Source organism: Chiloscyllium punctatum, chromosome 17 (assembly GCF_047496795.1).
Source record: "Chiloscyllium punctatum isolate Juve2018m chromosome 17, sChiPun1.3, whole genome shotgun sequence".
Taxonomy (NCBI): domain Eukaryota; kingdom Metazoa; phylum Chordata; class Chondrichthyes; order Orectolobiformes; family Hemiscylliidae; genus Chiloscyllium; species Chiloscyllium punctatum.
This window is the reverse complement of record NC_092755.1, coordinates 80,738,102-80,753,077: the sequence shown is the minus strand read 5'-3', so window position 1 is coordinate 80,753,077 and position 14,976 is coordinate 80,738,102. Positions and strand designations below refer to the sequence as shown.

Genomic DNA, 14,976 nt, shown 5'->3' with positions numbered 1-14,976 from the left:
CACGGGAGAGAGAGGGTCAGTGTCACACACACACACACACACACACACACACACACGGGAGAGAGAGGGTCAGTGTCACACACACACACACACACACACACGGGAGAGAGAGGGTCAGTGTCACACACACACACACACACACACACACGGGAGAGAGAGGGTCAGTGTTACACACACACACACACACGGGAGAGAGAGGGTCAGTGTAACACACACACACGGGAGAGAGAGGGTCAGTGTCACACACACACACACACACGGAAGAGAGAGGGTCAGTGTAACACACACACACGGGAGAGAGAGGGTCAGTGTCACACACACACACACACACGGGAGAGAGAGGGTCAGTGTCACACACACACAGACACACACGGGAGAGAGAGGGTCAGTGTTACACACACACACACACACACGGGAGAGAGAGGGTCAGTGTTACACACACACACACACACACACACACACACACGGGAGAGAGAGGGTCAGTGTTACACACACACACGGGAGAGAGAGGGTCAGTGTAACACACACACAGGGGAGAGAGAGGGTCAGTGTCACACACACACACACACACGGGAGAGAGAGGGTCAGTGTCACACACACACACACGGGAGAGAGAGGGTCAGTGTCACACACACACACACACACACGGGAGAGAGAGGGTCAGTGTCACACACACACACACACACACACACACGGGAGAGAGAGGGTCAGTGTCACACACACACACACACGGGAGAGAGAGGGTCAGTGTTACACACACACACACACACACGGGAGAGAGAGGGTCAGTGTTACACACACACACACACACACACACACACACGGGAGAGAGAGGGTCAGTGTTACACACACACACACACACACACACGGGAGAGAGAGGGTCAGTGTTACACACACACACACACACACACGGGAGAGAGAGGGTCAGTGTCACACACACACACACACACGGGAGAGAGAGGGTCAGTGTTACACACACACACGGGAGAGAGAGGGTCAGTGTTACACACACACACACACACACGGGAGAGAGAGGGTCAGTGTTACACACACACACACACACACACACACACGGGAGAGAGAGGGTCAGTGTTACACACACACACGGGAGAGAGAGGGTCAGTGTAACACACACACGGGAGAGAGAAGGGTCAGTGTCACACACACACACACACACACGGGAGAGAGAGGGTCAGTGTAACACACACACACACGGGAGAGAGAGGGTCAGTGTCACACACACACACACACACACACGGGAGAGAGAGGGTCAGTGTCACACACACACACACACACACACACGGGAGAGAGAGGGTCAGTGTCACACACACGACACACACACACACACACGGGAGAGAGAGGGTCAGTGTCACACACACACACACACACGGGAGAGAGAGGGTCAGTGTTACACACACACACACACACACACGGGAGAGAGAGGGTCAGTGTTACACACACACACACACGACACACACACACGGGAGAGAGAGGGTCAGTGTTACACACACACACACACACACACACACGGGAGAGAGAGGGTCAGTGTTACACACACACACACACACGGGAGAGAGAGGGTCAGTGTCACACACACACACACACGGGAGAGAGAGGGTCAGTGTTACACACACACACACACACACACGGGAGAGAGAGGGTCAGTGTACACACACACACACGGGAGAGAGAGGGTCAGTGTCACACACACACACACACGGGAGAGAGAGGGTCAGTGTCACACACACACACACACGGGAGAGAGAGGGTCAGTGTCACACACACACACACACGGGAGAGAGAGGGTCAGTGTCACACACACACACACACACGGGAGAGAGAGGGTCAGTGTCACACACACACACACACACGGGAGAGAGAGGGTCAGTGTCACACACACACACACACACGGGAGAGAGAGGGTCAGTGTCACACACACACACACACACGGGAGAGAGAGGGTCAGTGTCACACACACACACACACACACGGGAGAGAGAGGGTCAGTGTACACACACACACACACGGGAGAGAGAGGGTCAGTGTTACACACACACACACACACACACGGGAGAGAGAGGGTCAGTGACACACACACACACACACGGGAGAGAGAGGGTCAGTGTCACACACACACACACACACGGGAGAGAGAGGGTCAGTGTCACACACACACACACACACGGGAGAGAGAGGGTCAGTGTCACACACACACACACACACACGGGAGAGAGAGGGTCAGTGTCACACACACACACACACGGGAGAGAGAGGGTCAGTGTCACACACACACACACACACACGGGAGAGAGAGGGTCAGTGTCACACACACACACACGGGAGAGAGAGGGTCAGTGTCACACACACACACACACGGGAGAGAGAGGGTCAGTGTCACACACACACACACACACACGGGAGAGAGAGGGTCAGTGTTACACACACACACACACACGGGAGAGAGAGGGTCAGTGACACACACACACACACGGGAGAGAGAGGGTCAGTGTCACACACACACACACACACGGGAGAGAGAGGGTCAGTGTTACACACACACACACACACACGGGAGAGAGAGGGTCAGTGACACACACACACACACACGGGAGAGAGAGGGTCAGTGTCACACACACACACACACACGGGAGAGAGAGGGTCAGTGTCACACACACACACACACACACGGGAGAGAGAGGGTCAGTGTCACACACACACACACACGGGAGAGAGAGGGTCAGTGTCACACACACACACACACGGGAGAGAGAGGGTCAGTGTCACACACACACACACACACGGGAGAGAGAGGGTCAGTGTCACACACACACACACACACACGGGAGAGAGAGGGTCAGTGTCACACACACACACACACACACGGGAGAGAGAGGGTCAGTGTCACACACACACACACACACACGGGAGAGAGAGGGTCAGTGTCACACACACACACACACACACGGGAGAGAGAGGGTCAGTGTCACACACACACACACACACGGGAGAGAGAGGGTCAGTGTCACACACACACAGACACACACGGGAGAGAGAGGGTCAGTGTTACACACACACACACACACACGGGAGAGAGAGGGTCAGTGTTACACACACACACACGGGAGAGAGAGGGTCAGTGTACACACACACACACGGGAGAGAGAGGGTCAGTGTCACACACACACACACACACGGGAGAGAGAGGGTCAGTGTCAACACACACACACACGGGAGAGAGAGGGTCAGTGTCACACACACACACACACACGGGAGAGAGAGGGTCAGTGTCACACACACACACACACACACACGGGAGAGAGAGGGTCAGTGTCACACACACACACACACGGGAGAGAGAGGGTCAGTGTCACACACACACACACACACACGGGAGAGAGAGGGTCAGTGTCACACACACGACACACACACACACACGGGAGAGAGAGGGTCAGTGTTACACACACACACACACACACACGGGAGAGAGAGGGTCAGTGTTACACACACACACACGGGAGAGAGAGGGTCAGTGTTACACACACACACGGGAGAGAGAGGGTCAGTGTTACACACACACACACACACGGGAGAGAGAGGGTCAGTGTTACACACAACACACACACACACACACGGGAGAGAGAGGGTCAGTGTTACACACACACACACGGGAGAGAGAGGGTCAGTGTCAACACACACACGGGAGAGAGAGGGTCAGTGTCACACACACACACACACACGGGAGAGAGAGGGTCAGTGTAACACACACACACACACGGGAGAGAGAGGGTCAGTGTCACACACACACACACACACACACGGGAGAGAGAGGGTCAGTGTCACACACACACACACACACACACACACGGGAGAGAGAGGGTCAGTGTCACACACACACACACACACGGGAGAGAGAGGGTCAGTGTCACACACACACACACACACGGGAGAGAGAGGGTCAGTGTTACACACACACACACACACACGGGAGAGAGAGGGTCAGTGTTACACACACACGACACACACACACACACACGGGAGAGAGAGGGTCAGTGTTACACACACACACACACACACACACACGGGAGAGAGAGGGTCAGTGTTACACACACACACACACACGGGAGAGAGAGGGTCAGTGTCACACACACACACACACGGGAGAGAGAGGGTCAGTGTTACACACACACACACACACACACACGGGAGAGAGAGGGTCAGTGTAACACACACACACGGGAGAGAGAGGGTCAGTGTCACACACACACACACACGGGAGAGAGAGGGTCAGTGTCACACACACACACACACGGGAGAGAGAGGGTCAGTGTCACACACACACACACACACACGGGAGAGAGAGGGTCAGTGTCACACACACACACACACACACGGGAGAGAGAGGGTCAGTGTCACACACACACACACACACGGGAGAGAGAGGGTCAGTGTCACACACACACACACACACGGGAGAGAGAGGGTCAGTGTCACACACACACACACACGGGAGAGAGAGGGTCAGTGTCACACACACACACACACACGGGAGAGAGAGGGTCAGTGTTACACACACACACACACACACGGGAGAGAGAGGGTCAGTGACACACACACACACGGGAGAGAGAGGGTCAGTGTTACACACACACACACACACACACGGGAGAGAGAGGGTCAGTGACACACACACACACACGGGAGAGAGAGGGTCAGTGTTACACACACACACACACACGGGAGAGAGAGGGTCAGTGTCACACACACACACACACACGGGAGAGAGAGGGTCAGTGTCACACACACACACACACACACGGGAGAGAGAGGGTCAGTGTCACACACACACACACACGGGAGAGAGAGGGTCAGTGTCACACACACACACGGGAGAGAGAGGGTCAGTGTCACACACACACGGGAGAGAGAGGGTCAGTGTCACACACACACACACACGGGAGAGAGAGGGTCAGTGTCACACACACACACACACACACGGGAGAGAGAGGGTCAGTGTTACACACACACACACACACGGGAGAGAGAGGGTCAGTGACACACACACACACGGGAGAGAGAGGGTCAGTGTCACACACACACACACACACGGGAGAGAGAGGGTCAGTGTTACACACACACACACACACACGGGAGAGAGAGGGTCAGTGACACACACACACACACGGGAGAGAGAGGGTCAGTGTCACACACACACACACGGGAGAGAGAGGGTCAGTGTCACACACACACACACACACACGGGAGAGAGAGGGTCAGTGTCACACACACACACACACGGGAGAGAGAGGGTCAGTGTCACACACACACACACGGGAGAGAGAGGGTCAGTGTCACACACACACACACACACACGGGAGAGAGAGGGTCAGTGTCACACACACACACACACACACGGGAGAGAGAGGGTCAGTGTCACACACACACACACACACACACGGGAGAGAGAGGGTCAGTGTCACACACACACACACACGGGAGAGAGAGGGTCAGTGTCACACACACACATACACGGGAGAGAGAGGGTCAGTGTCACACACACACACACACGGGAGAGAGAGGGTCAGTGTCACACACACACACACACGGGAGAGAGAGGGTCAGTGTCACACACACACACACACACGGGAGAGAGAGGGTCAGTGTCACACACACACACACACACACGGGAGAGAGAGGGTCAGTGTTACACACACACACACACGGGAGAGAGAGGGTCAGTGTTACACACACACACACGGGAGAGAGAGGGTCAGTGTTACACACACACACACACACGGGAGAGAGAGGGTCAGTGTTACACACACACACACACGGGAGAGAGAGGGTCAGTGTCACACACACACACACACGGGAGAGAGAGGGTCAGTGTCACACACACACACACACGGGAGAGAGAGGGTCAGTGTCACACACACACACACACACACACACGGGAGAGAGAGGGTCAGTGTCACACACACACACACACACACACACGGGAGAGAGAGGGTCAGTGTCACACACACACACACACACACACACACACGGGAGAGAGAGGGTCAGTGTCACACACACACACACACACACACACACGGGAGAGAGAGGTCAGTGTCACACACACACACGGGAGAGAGAGGGTCAGTGTCACACACACACACACACGGGAGAGAGAGGGTCAGTGTCACACACACACACACACACGGGAGAGAGAGGGTCAGTGTCACACACACACACACACGGGAGAGAGAGGGTCAGTGTCACACACACACACACACACGGGAGAGAGAGGGTCAGTGTCACACACACACACACACAGGAGAGAGAGGGTCAGTGTCACACACACACACACACGGGAGAGAGACGGTCAGTGTCACACACACACACACACACGGGAGAGAGAGGGTCAGTGTCACACACACACACACACACACGGGAGAGAGAGGGTCAGTGTCACACACACACACACACGGGAGAGAGGGTCAGTGTTACTGACACACACACACACGGGAGAGAGAGGGTCAGTGTCTCACACACACACACACACGGGAGAGAGAGGGTCAGTGTCACACACACACACACACACGGGAGAGAGAGGGTCAGTGTCACACACACACACACACGGGAGAGAGAGGGTCAGTGTCACACACACACACACACACGGGAGAGAGAGGGTCAGTGTCACACACACACACACACACACACGGGAGAGAGAGGGTCAGTGTCACACACACACACACACGGGAGAGAGAGGGTCAGTGTCACACACACACACACACACGGGAGAGAGAGGGTCAGTGTCACACACACACACACACGGGAGAGAGAGGGTCAGTGTCACACACACACACACACGGGAGAGAGAGGGTCAGTGTTACACACACACACACACGGGAGAGAGAGGGTCAGTGTTACACACACACACACACACGGGAGAGAGAGGGTCAGTGTCACACACACACGGGAGAGAGAGGGTCAGTGTCACACACACACACACACACACACGGGAGAGAGAGGGTCAGTGTTACACACACACACACACACACGGGAGAGAGAGGGTCAGTGTCACACACACACGGGAGAGAGAGGGTCAGTGTTACACACACACACACACACGGGAGAGAGAGGGTCAGTGTCACACACACACGGGAGAGAGAGGGTCAGTGTTACACACACACACACACACGGGAGAGAGAGGGTCAGTGTCACACACACACACACACACGGGAGAGAGAGGGTCAGTGTCACACACACACACACACGGGAGAGAGAGGGTCAGTGTCACACACACACACACACGGGAGAGAGAGGGTCAGTGTCACACACACACACACACGGGAGAGAGAGGGTCAGTGTCACACACACACACACACACGGGAGAGAGAGGGTCAGTGTCACACACACACACACACACGGGAGAGAGAGGGTCAGTGTCACACACACACACACACACACGGGAGAGAGAGGGTCAGTGTTACACACACACACACACGGGAGAGAGAGGGTCAGTGTTACACACACACACACACGGGAGAGAGAGGGTCAGTGTTACACACACACACGGGAGAGAGAGGGTCAGTGTCACACACACACACACACGGGAGAGAGAGGGTCAGTGTCACACACACACACACACACGGGAGAGAGAGGGTCAGTGTCACACACACACACACACACGGGAGAGAGAGGGTCAGTGTCACACACACACACACACACACGGGAGAGAGAGGGTCAGTGTTACACACACACACACACGGGAGAGAGAGGGTCAGTGTTACACACACACACACACGGGAGAGAGAGGGTCAGTGTTACACACACACACGGGAGAGAGAGGGTCAGTGTTACACACACACACACACGGGAGAGAGAGGGTCAGTGTCACACACACACACACACACGGGAGAGAGAGGGTCAGTGTCACACACACACACACACACGGGAGAGAGAGGGTCAGTGTCACACACACACACGGGAGAGAGAGGGTCAGTGTCACACACACACACGGGAGAGAGAGGGTCAGTGTCACACACACACACGGGAGAGAGAGGGTCAGTGTCGCACACACACACGGGAGAGAGAGGGTCAGTGTCACACACACACACACACGGGAGAGAGAGGGTCAGTGTCACACACACACACACACACGGGAGAGAGAGGGTCAGTGTCACACACACACACACACGGGAGAGAGAGGGTCAGTGTCACACACACACACACACACGGGAGAGAGAGGGTCAGTGTCACACACACACACACACACGGGAGAGAGAGGGTCAGTGTCACACACACACACACACACGGGAGAGAGAGGGTCAGTGTCACACACACACACACACACGGGAGAGAGAGGGTCAGTGTCACACACACACACACACGGGAGAGAGAGGGTCAGTGTCACACACACACACACACGGGAGAGAGGGTCAGTGTTACTGACACACACACACACGGGAGAGAGAGGGTCAGTGTCACACACACACACACACGGGAGAGAGAGGGTCAGTGTCACACACACACACACACACGGGAGAGAGAGGGTCAGTGTCACACACACACACACACGGGAGAGAGAGGGTCAGTGTCACACACACACACACACACGGGAGAGAGAGGGTCAGTGTCACACACACACACACACACACGGGAGAGAGAGGGTCAGTGTCACACACACACACACACGGGAGAGAGAGGGTCAGTGTTACTGACACACACACACACGGGAGAGAGAGGGTCAGTGTCACACACACACACACACGGGAGAGAGAGGGTCAGTGTCACACACACACACACACACGGGAGAGAGAGGGTCAGTGTTACACACACACACACACGGGAGAGAGAGGGTCAGTGTTACACACACACACGGGAGAGAGAGGGTCAGTGTTACACACACACACACACGGGAGAGAGAGGGTCAGTGTCACACACACACACACACACGGGAGAGAGAGGGTCAGTGTCACACACACACACACACACGGGAGAGAGAGGGTCAGTGTCACACACACACACGGGAGAGAGAGGGTCAGTGTCACACACACACACGGGAGAGAGAGGGTCAGTGTCACACACACACACGGGAGAGAGAGGGTCAGTGTCGCACACACACACGGGAGAGAGAGGGTCAGTGTCACACACACACACACACGGGAGAGAGAGGGTCAGTGTCACACACACACACACACACGGGAGAGAGAGGGTCAGTGTCACACACACACACACACGGGAGAGAGAGGGTCAGTGTCACACACACACACACACACGGGAGAGAGAGGGTCAGTGTCACACACACACACACACACGGGAGAGAGAGGGTCAGTGTCACACACACACACACACACGGGAGAGAGAGGGTCAGTGTCACACACACACACACACACGGGAGAGAGAGGGTCAGTGTCACACACACACACACACGGGAGAGAGAGGGTCAGTGTCACACACACACACACACGGGAGAGAGGGTCAGTGTTACTGACACACACACACACGGGAGAGAGAGGGTCAGTGTCACACACACACACACACGGGAGAGAGAGGGTCAGTGTCACACACACACACACACACGGGAGAGAGAGGGTCAGTGTCACACACACACACACACGGGAGAGAGAGGGTCAGTGTCACACACACACACACACACGGGAGAGAGAGGGTCAGTGTCACACACACACACACACACACGGGAGAGAGAGGGTCAGTGTCACACACACACACACACGGGAGAGAGAGGGTCAGTGTTACTGACACACACACACACGGGAGAGAGAGGGTCAGTGTCACACACACACACACACGGGAGAGAGAGGGTCAGTGTCACACACACACACACACACGGGAGAGAGAGGGTCAGTGTCACACACACACACACACGGGAGAGAGAGGGTCAGTGTCACACACACACACACACACGGGAGAGAGAGGGTCAGTGTCACACACACACACACACGGGAGAGAGAGGGTCAGTGTCACACACACACACACACGGGAGAGAGAGGGTCAGTGTTACTGACACACACACACACGGGAGAGAGAGGGTCAGTGTCACACACACACACACACGGGAGAGAGAGGGTCAGTGTCACACACACACACACACACGGGAGAGAGAGGGTCAGTGTCACACACACACACACGGGAGAGAGAGGGTCAGTGTTACACACACACACACACACGGGAGAGAGAGGGTCAGTGTTACACACAGGGGGGGGGTGGGGGGGGTTACGGCCCCGAGCTCAGGTACCGTCCCTCCCGAGGATACAGCAATGCACAGCCCGCCCGCGGCTCCGTGTCCCCCACACTCACCTCCCGCAGGCCCGGCCCCAGCTCCAGGCCCGGCCCCGGCTCGGGATCGGGCTCCGGGATCGGCTACAGGCCCAACTCCAGCCGCAGGCCCCGCCCGGGCCCGGGCCTGGGCCCCGCGCCCTCCCGCTCCCGGAAACAGTGGAGCCAGAGCCGGCCAGAGCCGCCTCAGCATCGGCCAGCTCACACCCACTCACACCTGCTCACACCCGCTCACTAACTCACCCGCTCACACTCACTCCCCAGCTCACACCCGCTCACTAACTCACCCGGCTCACACCTGCTCACACCCACTCACACCCGCTCACTAACTCACCCGGCTCACACTAACACCTGCTCACACTCGCTCACTAACTCACCCGGCTCACACTCACACCTGCTCACACTAACTCACTCACACCCGGCTCACACTCACTCACTAACTCACCCGCTCTCACTCACTCACTCACACCCGGCTCACGCCCACACGTGGGGCTGCTCACACTCACTTTCACATTGGAGAGCAGCTCACACTCAGACATGGACCAACTCTCTCACACATGGGGCAGCTCACGCTCGTGTGGCAGCTCACATTCAGTGAACTCACTGTGGAATGGAGTAACTCCTGCACACTCACTCACTCACTCACTCACTCAGTCTCCCACAGCAGCTGGGGTCCCTGTAACCACACAAGGTCTAACACCTCCCCATTTACCCCCAGAACCCAAACACACTGCCCAGTGAAGCAGCACTTTACCTGCACTTCACTCAATCTGCTGCTGACAATGTGGTCTCCCCGACACCGGGGACACGAAGTGCAGACTGGCTCACTGCTTTGCAGGACACCGACATTCTGCCTGCAAAAATGACCCTGAGCTTCCAGTTACCTCTCCCATCCCATCCCATCCTGTTCCCTGGCCAACATCTCTGTCTCAGACTCGCTCCAGTGAAGCTCAGCGCTAACTGGAAGAACAGCACCTCATTTTCCACTTGGGAACTCTGCAGCCCTCTGAACTCAATATCAAGTTCAATAACTTTAAAGCCTGATTCCATTCCCCGTGCTTTTTACCCACCTTCAACACCCGGTCCTGTCATGATATGGATTACTTTAAACACAGCCTACCCATTTGCTGCTACCCTCAATTCTCATTATCACTTGTTCAGCTATGTCTTCTGTCCTGGCTTATTACCAATATTCTTATCGTTTATTTACCCCTTTCATCTCTTTGTCTCCAACTACCCACTCACCTCTTCCCAAAACCCCAGCCCCATCTTTAACATAAATACCATCACTTCCAAACTACTAGCTGTTCTGATAAAGAGTCACTGGACCTGAAATGTTAACCCTGCTCTCTCCCCAAGATGCTGCCAAACCTGCTGAGTTGTCCCAGCAATTTCTGTTTTTGACTTGGTGAGAAATTTACTCAAACATGGAGTAAGATGCTCACCCAAAGGGTAGTTCACACTCACTCACATGGAGTTACTCACACTGAGAAATACACACTCACACATGGAGCAATTCACATGCAACAACTCACACATGGGACAAATCAGTCGCTAACCCAAGATCTGCCCTTATCAAACATCGGAGGAACAGTCAGAGCAGAGAAGCAGGTCATCAGCCCTCTCACATTGCCAACTGATTAAATATATTCCTCGATCTTCATCACATGATATGCCACATTCCACAGTCATCTCATCCATCCTTGAGGTCCACTGCCTTCCTACATCAATCCGGAAGCAAAAAGATGTATTACCCAATTGATTAGATTCCCTACAGTGCAGAAACAGGCCCTTCGGCCCAACTAGTCCACACCGACCCTCTGAAGAGTAACCCACCCAGACCCGTCTGGATGATATCTGACAGCCAACGGTTTCTATCCAATTTTTAATATTTTGTATCAGATGAGAGAAGTCATAGCATCATACAGCATGGAAACAGATCCTTCTGTCCAACCAGTCCATGCTGAAGATAATCCCAAACCAAACTAGTCCCACCTGCCTGCTCCTGGCCCATAACGCTCCAAACTTTTCCTACTCATGCAGTTATCGTAGTATCTTTTAAATGTTGTAACTGTGCCCACATCCACCAATTCCTAGGAAGTTCATTCCACACGCGAACCACCCTCTGTAAAAAATTTGCTCTTCATGTTTTCTTTAAATCTCTCTTCTCCCACCTTAAAAATGTGCCCTGTAGTCTTGAAATCCCCCATCCTAGGGAAAAGACAACTACCATTAATTCTATATCCTCATGATTTTATAAATCTCTGTAAGATCATATTTTAATGTCCTGCGCTCCAGTGAAAAAAGTCCCAGCCTATCCAACCTTTGTTAATAACTCAAACCTTCCATACCCGGCGATGTCCTGGTAAATCTCTTCTGAGCCCTTAATAATATCTTTCCTATAACAGGGCAACCAGAACCCTAACTCTGTCCCTTCCTGTCCCACTCTGTATACTGTTATCCTAATAACTCAAAGAGAGTACCAATCATTGATTTTTCTCCACGCAGTAATGTTCTGGAGATTGGCCTTCCACTTTTGGAGACTCCAGATCAATCCTCAAGGATTAGCAACCCAGCCACCATGCACATGGCAGCTCTCTTCCAAGAGCAACCCACCTGGACCCATTCCCACCGCCCTGCTGATATCTTTCCCTTTGAATAATTATCCAATTCCTTTTTATAAGGTACCACTCAATCTGCGTCCAGTGCCCTCCCAAGCATATTCATTTCAGAGAAGTATATTCCAATAAAGAAAGGGTAAACAAAACACTGGTGAGAGTCTATCGATGATTAAATACAGAAAGGTTGAAGAACAAAGAAAATTACAGCAGAGGAACAGGTTCTTCAGCCTTCCAAGCCTGCGCTGATTCAGATCCTCTATCTAAACTTGTCACCTATTATCTAAGGATCTGAATCCCTTTGCTCCCTGTCCATTCATGTATTTTCTAGATACATCTTAAATTATGCTATCGTTCCCGCCCCCTCATCTCCGCTGGCAACGCATTCCAGGCACCCACCACTTTCTGCATGAAGACTTTTCCCCGTATGTCTCCCCAAAACTTTTCCCCTCTCACTTTGAACTCGTGATCCCTAGTAATTGAGTCCCCCCTCCCTCTGGAAAAAGGCTTCTTGCTATCCACCCTGTCTATACCTCTCATGATTTTGTAGGCCTCAATCAGGTTCCCCTCCCCCAACCTCCTTCTTTCTAATGAAAATAATCCTAATCTACTCTACCTCTCTTCATAGCTAGCACCCTCCATACCAGGCAACATCCTAGTGAACCTTCTCTGCACCCTCTCCAAAGCATTTACATCCTTTTGGTAATGTGGCGACCAGAACTGTACACAGTATTCCAAGTGTGGCTGAACCAAAGTCCTATACAACTGTAACATGACCTGCCAACTCTTGTACTCAATACCCCTTACGATGAAGGAGAGTATGCCGTATGCCTTCTTGACCACTTTATCGACCGGTGATGCCACCTTCAGGGAACAATGGACCTGAACACATAGATCTCTCTGTACATCAATGGACCTTTCCATTTACTGTATAGTTCGCTCTTGAATTGCATCTTCCAAAATGCTTCACCTCGCATTTGTCTGGATTGAATTCCATCTGTCATTTCTCTGCCCAACTCTCCAATCTGTCTATATTCTGCCGTATTCTCTGACAGTTCCCTTCACTATCTGCTACTCCACCAATCTTAGTGTAATCTGCAAACTTGCTAATGAGGTAACCTATACCTTCCTCCAAATCATTTATGTATGCCACAAACAACGGTGGTCCCAGCGCGGATCCCTGTGGGACACCGCTGGTCACACATCCCCATTATGAGAAGCTCCTATCCACTACTACTGTCTATCTCCTGCTGCCCAGTCAGTTCTCTATCCATCTAGCTAGAACACACTGGATCCCATGCGACTTCACCTTCTTCATTAGCCTACCATCAGATGGGGAAATTTATCAAACGCCTTACTGAAGTCCATGTATATGATATCTACATCCTTTCCCTCATCAATCAACTTTGTCACCTTCTATTAGGTTTCTAAGACATGACTTTCCCTGCACAAAACCATGCTGCCTATCACTGATAAGCCCATTTTTTTCCAAATGGGTATATATCCTATATCTTAGTATCTTCTCCAGTAGCTTCCCTACCCTGACGTCAGGCTCACAAGTCTGTAATTACCTGGATTATCCCTGTGACCCTTCTTAAACAAGGGACAACATTAGCAATTCTCCAGTTCTCTGGAACCTCCACCATTTTTAAGGATGCTGCAAAGATATCTATTGAAACTCCAACTATTTCCTCTCTTGCTTCCCTCAATAATCTGGATAGTCCACCTTAATGCCTTTTAGAATACACAACACTTCCTCTCTCCTTATGCCGACTTGACCTACAGTAATTAAAGATCTATCCCTAACCTTAACATCTGCCATGTCCCTCTCCTTGGTGAATACCAATGCAAAGTACTCATTAAGAATCGCACTCATTTTCTCTGACTCCATGCATATCTTTCCTTCTTTGCCCTTGCGTGGGCCAACCCTTTCCTTCATTACCCTCTTGCTCCTTATATATGAATAAAAGGCTTTGGGGTTTTCCTTAACCCTGCTCACTAAGGATATCTCTTAATTCTTTTTAGCCCTCTTAATTCCTCCACCAACCTCCTCATTGGGTTCCCATCCCCCTGCCAC

General features: G+C 53.1%; 1 protein-coding gene across 3 annotated transcripts in view; it reads right to left on the bottom strand.

Moving 5' to 3' along the window:
- pus1 (pseudouridine synthase 1) overlaps positions 1-11,227 on the bottom strand; it is a 68,265-nt gene extending 57,038 nt beyond the window's left edge. Inside the window, exons 1-2 of one of the 3 annotated variants that reach the window (XM_072587688.1) lie at positions 10,627-10,781; positions 10,303-10,579 (exon numbers count right to left, since the gene is read on the bottom strand). In XM_072587688.1, coding sequence (XP_072443789.1) covers positions 10,303-10,474 — 172 coding nt within the window. In that variant the 5' untranslated portion in view covers positions 10,475-10,579; positions 10,627-10,781. The other 2 variants (XM_072587689.1, XM_072587690.1) reach the window with 2 other exon arrangements.
- Positions 11,228-14,976: the final 3,749 nt, after the last annotated feature.